The sequence below is a fragment of the Salvia hispanica genome, chromosome 3, assembly GCF_029641045.1.
Source record: "Salvia hispanica isolate PSC_SH4W2 chromosome 3, Shi_PSC_v1, whole genome shotgun sequence".
Classification (NCBI taxonomy): Eukaryota; Viridiplantae; Streptophyta; class Magnoliopsida; order Lamiales; family Lamiaceae; genus Salvia; species Salvia hispanica.
In genome coordinates, this window is record NC_142694.1 from 5,935,663 (window position 1) to 5,944,717 (window position 9,055).

Below are 9,055 nucleotides of genomic sequence, written 5' to 3' on the forward strand. Positions count from 1 at the left end.
TTTTGGTTAAGGTTAAGCGACAATTAGTTTGATGTGAATTAAAGCAGCACAATGATTCGTAGGTTTGTGAGGACAAATCTGTGAAGGGAAATGGAGTTCATATATGGAATATAAATAGACTTTCTCTAGACAAAAAGATTATGGATATGCATGCATGTCAAAGCAAAAAACAAAAAGAGTTATGGCAGTTGACAGGCCATTAATAAACAAAATCAATTTTCCAATTCACCAAATTAAATTTTAAAAAGCTACTAGTTAATTCACAGCCATTCAAGAAAATTGATAGCTAGTAAAGAAAATCACTTTACCAAATGCAATTGTTTCAACACCTTATCGATTTTGCTTGAGAATGTGGTGTAGATTGGACACAAGAGAATTGTGGTAAGTAATTATATAGCATTAATGATGACAATTTGAAAATATTATTCCCATAGGGTGCATAATAATTATTACTAGGCTACTGCCAAAAAAGACCCCAGTAAATTGTAACTAATTTTATTAACACTTTCTAATTTTTGTAAATAATTCACCCCACAAAAAATGGCCTAACACAATTTGTGGCTTCAAATGAATCAAATATATTGAATTTATATTGAAGCTATACAGAGTTATCTAATAATTGAAACCCCACAATTATTTGATTGGCCCAAGCCCATTTCTACATATTTGTTCTCAGTTTCTTTATTCCTTAAAATGCTTATACTTTTTTTTTCCTGCATTTTGAAGGGTGCAATTTAAGCAGTAAACCCCTCAAGTGAGGGTGAAAAAGAAAGCCATTTTCCCCTCAATTCAACCAAACCAAGATTAAGTATTGGTAAATAATTCAAGAGCTTCCTTGCTATTAAAATAAAACAATGAAATCAACTAAAACTTTCTCTAAAAGATGATCGATAGTAATTTTCCATTTACACACGTACATTGTCGTAAGTCGAAACTCCAAATTAAAGAAAAACCGTTTTACCAACTAAGATGTCGTTATTTGTCAACCAAGTCAAATAGACTTGGCCCTATTCTATGACCATTAACTTTATAAGTAAAAATATAAGGACTATATGTAAATTATATGAATATATGTATATGAGTTATGGAAGAAAGTGGTAGCCAGAAAAAAAGGCAGTGTGATAGGAGTTGTCCAAAGGCAAACAAACAAAACCTCAAAATTCTCCTAAAATCTAAAAAGTGGAGCCTGTTCCCCACGAACCACTCCTTCCCTAATCAAAATAAATAAATAAATAAATAATCCCCTTTGTTAAAAAGAATAATAATTTAGTTACTACATTGGATCCTCTTCAATATTCTGTTATTACCCCAGACCTTTTACCCTAACACATTTCAAATTCTTGACATTTCTCAAGTGCATTACTGAAGAATTATTGTCCCTTACTGCAATGGGCCCTGTATTTGATTAAGTGCAAAAGCATTTCATGTTCAAAATGCATTTCTTTTAAAAATTTAAGACCCAGTTCCAAGTGGTAAAGTCACCCATGTCTTAAACAAATTTTATATAGATAAAAATGCAATCTTTATTGGGTGAAGCAAGAATACCAATGTAGTGAGTGATTATTATTTGTGGCTATGCTTTCTGGTGATTAAATTCATGGCCAATTTATTACTACCTCCCAATTTTTACCAGATTTAGTGAATGGGGTCCTATGATTTAAATGTTCTTTGTATGTTCTCAAATGCTGTGGTCCTCTCTTTGCGTGTGACCACATATGCTGAGATTATTGTTTTTCATTTTGATTATATTTAGAGATTGATTGAGTGATCTTTACTATCTACCCATGTCATGTATTGCCTAATTTGGCCTATTACACTTTTCTGAATTTCAAGACTTTCAAATAGTGTTAAAACTTAAAACTAATTAGTTATTTATACTAAATATTTATTTAACCCTTTTTGGTGGTCAAATGGCTTGAGAGGGACCATTCAGACTAATGGTGGATTTCTCTGTCATGAAACAAATTAAAAGGAATTAAATAAAAAAAATTGTGGATTTCTACAGCTTGATTAGGTAGGCAAATCAAAGGCTTTGAAATTCACATGGATAGAGCAATATTTAATTAAGAGAGATGACTGCTCGTGTCAAAGCATGCTGAAGCAGTGTTCAATCCAAGAAATTTAAAAAGATCACATAAAAAGTAGACATTGGTATGTTTTAGTGGGAGCAAACTCAGCCTACGAGAATCTTGGTTCTCTCACATAAAAGTTTTGTGAATCTTGTTTTCTTTCTCCTCCCCCATTATTACAAATCTTGCACCTCTCAAGATTCAATCTTTTTTTCATTTTCCTGCCTTTCCCTGTTACTTTTTCTCATGAAAAGGCCTCTGCTAGAAAATATACTCACCCCCTTTTTATCCTTTTCATCATATCCACCTCAGATTTCAAACTCCTTTGTAAAACTGTGGAGAGGGGTTTCTTCAATCTGCATTTCTTGCAGCTGAAATGGTTTTTTCTTGGCTCAGACAGCTGCTTCCTGGGGTATGTGCCAAGAAATCTGATGGTAAGAATCTTAGAATGTGTTGTTTGACTAGGTGCAGTTGTGTGCCTGTTGTGCTACTGTTTTTCTGCTCTGTATTTTGTGGTGTGTTTTGTGAGGCTTCTACTGTTGCTTCTGTGCCTATTGGTTTTGAGGTTAATGCTTCTGATAGGGATAAGATTTGGGTGTCTGAAAATGGGGCTTTTGCATTTGGTTTCTTGGAGGTAGATGGTGATGGTGGTGATGAATATATGGTTGGGATTATGTATAATCTGGGTGATAAAGCTGCAAATTTGCCTGTTTGGACTGTTGGTAGTGGAATTAGGGTTCCTGCAAATTCCACATTTAGGTTTTCCATGGATGGGAGGCTGGTTTTGATCAATAATTCAAGTAGAGTCACTCTGTGGAGTAGCAATACCTCCAATTTAGGTGTGGAAAAAGCTAGTCTTTTGGACAGTGGAAACCTAGTACTCTTGAGTAGCAAAGATGAGATTGTTTGGGAGAGCTTTGGTAGCCCCACAAACACGTTGCTCCCGGGCCAATCCATTCGTTTCCCTCAAAGCCTTAGGGCCCTTCCAACAAGATTGATCTCCAGTTACTACAATTTGGTGATTAGGAAGGGTGGAGAGCTTGCACTTGTGTGGGAGCACAATGTGACCTATTGGAAGACACCCATTGGCTCTAAGGAAGCTAGGTTCGACTCTAGTGGCATTCTGGGGTTATATGATGATCGTGGCAAGGTTGTCTGGTCCGTTGCCCCCGAAGATCTTGGTGACAACTCCACGAGGTTCAGACACCTTAGGATTGACAGAGATGGGAACTTGAGGATGTACTCATGGGGTGGTGATGGTCGTGGATGGAGAGCAGTTTGGCAAGCGGTTAAGGACCAGTGCTCCGTGTTTGGCTCGTGTGGTTCTTATAGTGTTTGTGGGTATAACTCCTCATCACCCGTGTGTGACTGTTTGTCCTCAGATTCCTTAGAATCTAGCATTGGTGCGTCGGTTGCTGGTGGTGCTGGGTGCAAGAGAATGGCTGACTTGGGAAATTGCAGGATGAATACGAGCATTTTGGTGTTGAAACAGACGGTTCTCTACGGCCTCTATCCATCACACGATCTTGAGATGTCGTTGAGTGAGGCAGCATGCAGAGAGCGCTGCGTGAATGACTCCACCTGCATTGCTGCAACCTCGATGAATGATGGCTCGGGCCGGTGCACCATAAAACAGACGATGTTTATCAGTGGATATAAGACTGCTTACATCCATGCTGTGTCTTTCTTGAAAGTGTGCTCAGTCCCCCTCGCTGTTCCAACTCAGAACGCGAGACGCCACAGAAGCACTGAGCCGGGCAGCCCTGAGGCCAGGGGAGGGGACGGTAGGTGGCTAGCCGGGGCTATTGCAGTGGTGGTTCTGCTCACTGTCTTGGTGATATTGAGCTTTCAAGTCCTAGTTTTCGGGATTCTCTACCGGAGGCGAAAGCTAAAGGTTCGGACGAGGATTCCTTTTGGCAAAGATGCTCAGATGAATCCACATTACAGTGTGCTGATCAGATTATCTTTTGAGGAAGTCAAGGAATTGACAAACAACTTTGGTAATCAGATTGGAACCTCAGTTTTCAGAGGTGTGCTCCCAAACAAGACTCCCATAGTTGCCAAAATCTTGAGAGACGTCGTTGTCTCGGAGAAGGAGTTCCGTGTCAAGGTCACCACGTTGAGTGGCACGCACCACAGGAACCTCGTCTCCGTGAAAGGGTTCTGCTTCGAGCCAGGAAACAAGTGTCTGATCTACGAGTACGTCCCAAACGGCTCGTTAGAGAAGTGGCTGTTCGGGTCCACAGAGGACCAGAAGCAGCGCGTTTGGCGCCACAAGAAACCCGACATTGCCCTAGGCGTGGCGAGGGGGCTCGCCTACTTACACTCGGAGTGCCAGAAATGCATAACCCACGGAAACCTGAAGCTTGAGAACGTGCTGCTCGACGAGAACATGAACCCTAAGCTGACTGATTTCGGGCTCGAGGAGTTCCTCTCGCCTCACCCCTCGTCGTCCGAGTCCCCATCGGAGCGCGACATGTACATGCTCGGGGAGATGCTCCTGCAGATCGTCACTTGCAAGAGAGACGTCGCGGGAGAGAGCGTCGACAGGATAGTTGAGGAGCTGGGGCGAGACGACGACGTGGAGGCAATGGAGAGGATCGCGAGAATCTCGTTCTGGTGTATGCAGCAGCAGCCGTTTCTGAGGCCTTCGATTGGGGAGGTGGTGAAGGTGCTCGAGGGGACACTGTCGGTGGACCGGCCCCCGTCCCGTTTGGGCCGTCAGGGGCGTGAGAGGGAGGGTGTGGAAGAGATAGAGGTGGAGGAGTTGTAGTGAAGTAGAGTGACATTGCTAACTGGTTGTTGCTGAGCTCCAAACCTCTTCATTTTTATTCTAAGGGATGGTGCTTTTTTTTAGTTAGGGTGTTGTTGGACTTTACCAGATTGGAATGTGTCTGGTTTTTTTGCTGTGTAAAACTGTATTTATAAAATATTACAATGGTAGAAAAATGTTAGTACTATTAAATTCATGATGTAGTATTTTATTATATGACGTGATACTTCAAAAGAACATAAATAATTTCATGATTCAAATTACCTTATTATACTTCCAAAAAAAATCGCTTGAATAAATAAAAGAAAATAATAAAAGCATGGAAATGTAAGATTTTTCAAATAATGAAAGCAAAAATAGTTGACTAAGTTTAAACTTTCTAAATTCTAGAAATCTGTACTTACTTTTTAATTTATTATTTAGGCTACTTTTTAATTTATTATTTAGGCACATGTATCAAATTAAAGCTCTTTGTCGTGATTAATCATAAGTGAAACTACATAAATTTTCAAATGGAAGAAATAAATGTGAAGGAGAAAACAAGAGAAAAAGAAGTAAACAAAATAATTTTTAAAAAAACTTCAGTAAAAAGTTTTTGTTGGAATCTACACTGTTTTAATATAGAGTAAAGGCCAAAACTGGTCCCGAACATATTACCATTTTATGATTTTGGTCCTAAACTTTATCTTTTGAATTTTTTGGTCTTGTACATTTCAAATCGGATCACAATTGGTCCGTTAACAATTCCGTTAAATTTTAACGGTCAATGTTTCTAATCTCAATTTTGACCGATTAAAGCTTTTAATTATGATTTTTAAGTCACTAATTATATCATTAATTATTTAAAAAAAAAAAGAGAGAGAAATTCCAAATCAATCATGAACGGCATCTGCATCTCCTTCGAATTCCATCTCCGCCTCCGCCCCCTCCGCAACTGTAAGCGCCGCCACCGGAGAGCTCATCTGCCTCCCCCTCCCTCAACAACATTGATAGAGGTGGGGCGGAGGTGAGTGGTGGTGGTGGTGCAAAGGTGTTTGTGGCGGCGAAGGGGAAGCAGAGCTTTGTGGAGGCGCATGGGCTGGAGCAGTGGTCCGATGACATAGAAGGAATGGTAGAATTTGATTAGTGATATGGCATCTGCATCTCCCTCCCAAATTCACCTCCCCCTCCGCTGCTCCTTCTCCACCATCACTACCACCTCAGCCCAATTCACCTCCGACAAGTCCTCTCTTGCACCGCCACCTCAGCCCAATTCACCTCCGTCAAGTCCTCCTCTTGCACCACCACCTCAGCCGGATTCGCCTGCCCCACAGCTAACACCTTCTACAAATCTTGAAAAACATAAATTAGGATTAAAAAATTAGAATAATAATTAATGATATAATTAGTGAGTTAAAAAATCATAATTAAAAGCTTTAATCGGTTAAAATTGAGATTAGAAACGTTGACCGTTAAAATTTGACGAAATTGTTAACGGAGGACCAATTTTGATCCGATTTGAAATGTACAGGACCAAAAAATTCAAAAGATAAAGTTTAGGACTAAAATCGTAAAATTGTCATATGTTCAGGACCAGTTTTGACCAGGACCAGTTTTAACCTTTACTCTTTAATATATATGGCCCAGGTTCATGAAAATTTTATAGAATGGACTTTAGTTTCATAATTTTACTCAAGATTGGGCTCATCATAAGAAACTTATGTAAATAAAGAATATGATGAGTTCATTTTTGTGGAGATAACGTTTAGAGCATCCGCAATGGTCGGCTAGCGACCGGCTAGCCGATTCGTCGCGCTGGCCGATCGGCTAGCCGAACCATTGCAGTCGGCCAGCGCAAAATCGGCGAGCGGATCGGCGTGGGCTCGCCGATCGCTCGTCGCTGGCCGAAACGCTAGCCGATCGGCTAGCCGCCATTGTGGAGGCCCGATCGGCCAGCGATCGGCCAACGCCGATTTACGATTTTTTTTTAAAATCATATATAAACGCGATTTTCGTTTCATTTTCATTTGCACCACTTGTTTTAACGAGTTTTCTCTCTCTCTCTAACTTTCTGTTCAAGAGCATCATCGAGCGATGGATCACGCGGGTGGTAGCGGTAGCGGTAGTGGTGGGAGATCCTGAGGAGTACGAACGGAGGATGAACGAGGCTATGGAGGCCTACATGAACCGCGGGATGGAGCGGTACATGCGTATGGTGGAACAGCAGGCGATACCTCGCCCTCCACGAGTTGTCCACCACCGAGCAGTGATTGATCGGGATCACGTAGCTGCACATCAGCGGCTGTACGAGGACTACTTTGCAGAGTACCCGCGGTTTCCCGCCAACATGTTCCGGCGGCGTTTCAGAATGCGCAGGGAGTTGTTTATGCGCATCGTTAGGGCATTGGAGCGTCAATATATGTGTTTCCGCTTCAGGCACGATGCGGCTGGCAGACCCGGCCACACCCCTATCCAAAAGTGCACGGCGGCAATCAGGCAGTTGGCCTACGGAGGCGCGGCAGACATGTGGGATGAGTACCTCCACATCGGTGAGTCGTCAGCCCTGAAATGTCTGAAGGAGTTCTGTGGGGGCGTGATCAGCATTTTCGGTGAGCAGTACCTTCGAAGCCCTACTCCCGAAGATTGTCAGAATTTGATGCAGATGCACGGGGAGAAGCATGGGTTCCCCGGGATGTTAGGCAGCATAGACTGTATGCATTGGGAGTGGAAGAACTGTCCGACTGCCTGGAAGGGGGCCTACACGACCGGCTACAAGTCAAAGAACCCCACGATAATCCTCGAGGCCGTAGCTGATTACCGGCTGTGGATCTGGCATGCGTATTTTGGGATAGCCGGGTCGAACAACGACCTCAACGTCCTGAACTCGTCTCCCCTCTTCAACGAGAAGTGCCAGGGCGTCGGTCCAGCCGTCTCATTCGTGGCCAACGGCAACCGGCATGATATGGGCTACTACTTGGCGGATGGGATATACCCTCGGTGGCCGGTCTTTGTGAAGACGATCCGACAAACAAGTGATGAAAAGAAGGCCTACTTTGCGCAACGACAGGAGTCGGCGCGCAAGGACGTGGAGCGCGCATTTGGTGTGCTCCAGTCTCGATGGGCGGCAATCAAGGGCCCAACGCGTTTGTGGGATGTCGGATGCGTTTCCAAGATAATGTACGCCTGCATTATCCTGCACAACATGATCGTCGAAGACGAAGGCGTACAACTGACTAGTTGGGTCAGTGACGATGAAGCCGGTCCAAGCCACGGAACGGCCACCCCTAGTGTACGACAGGGGGTACCCCTCGATGAAGCCGGCCGACTCTAGGAATTTGCCAGCATGCGCCAAGTGAATGCTCATATTCAACTCCAAAAGGATATAATTGAAGAGTTGTGGGCACGGAGGACTGCACGACGATAGTTTTTTTTCTTTATTATGCATGTACTTTTTTTTTATCTATGTAACTTTTTTAAATGCAATTAATGAATTTTCCCGTACATGTGTCTAAATTTAATTCCGTATTTTAATCGCAATTTTAATTCCGTAAATGTAGTATATTTTGAATTGTTTTTATTGCGGCTGGCCTATGGCTGGCAGGGCTGGCCTAAATCTGACGTGGCAGGTGGTTTTTTTAGTGTTGCTAACGTGGCAGAGGAGAGAATGGCTGACCTATGGCTGGCCTACCGACCATTGCGGATGCTCTTAGATTATCTTTATTTTATTAATAGTAGTTTAGAATAAAATATCAAATCATTAAAAGTAGAAAACGGAAAGAATTATGAGCTAAAATATGTGCTAAATTATTGTTGGATCAACGAACCCAAGCGCATGCTACGTCATGTTACGTTAGACCTTTATTGCAATACTTAATTGTCGACACTCGAGGATGGCAGCCTCTATTTAGACCGATTGGATGATGTGTTCATGATGGACAAATCAATAGAGAAAATGTAATTGATTGTTTTAAAATTATTAGTAATACAATATGGTATTAAAGACCAATAAAAATGGCCTGAGCAAATAAATCATACTTTTGAAAAATATATACATCAATATTGTGACAGTGTCATTGTGATAAAAATTAATCACGTTATATTTTCGGTAAATTTCCCGAAAATATACTCTTTTATTTTGAAAAAAGAAAAGAAAATGAGCAGTTAAATTAACGAGTGGAATAAATGAGGTGATGAAGGATGTTGACTATTTCCTAAGAGTAACATTTAATTGCAG

The 9,055-nt window shown here is 41.8% G+C and overlaps 1 protein-coding gene across 1 annotated transcript; it reads left to right on the forward strand.

Moving 5' to 3' along the window:
* The first annotated feature begins 2,038 nt into the window (after positions 1 to 2,038).
* On the forward strand, positions 2,039 to 5,034 carry LOC125209169 (curculin-like (mannose-binding) lectin family protein / PAN domain-containing protein). The gene has a single exon (XM_048108779.2). It carries the CDS (start codon positions 2,446 to 2,448, stop codon positions 4,840 to 4,842), a length of 2,397 nt encoding a protein of 798 aa, XP_047964736.2. The 5' UTR covers positions 2,039 to 2,445; the 3' UTR covers positions 4,843 to 5,034.
* Positions 5,035 to 9,055: the final 4,021 nt, after the last annotated feature.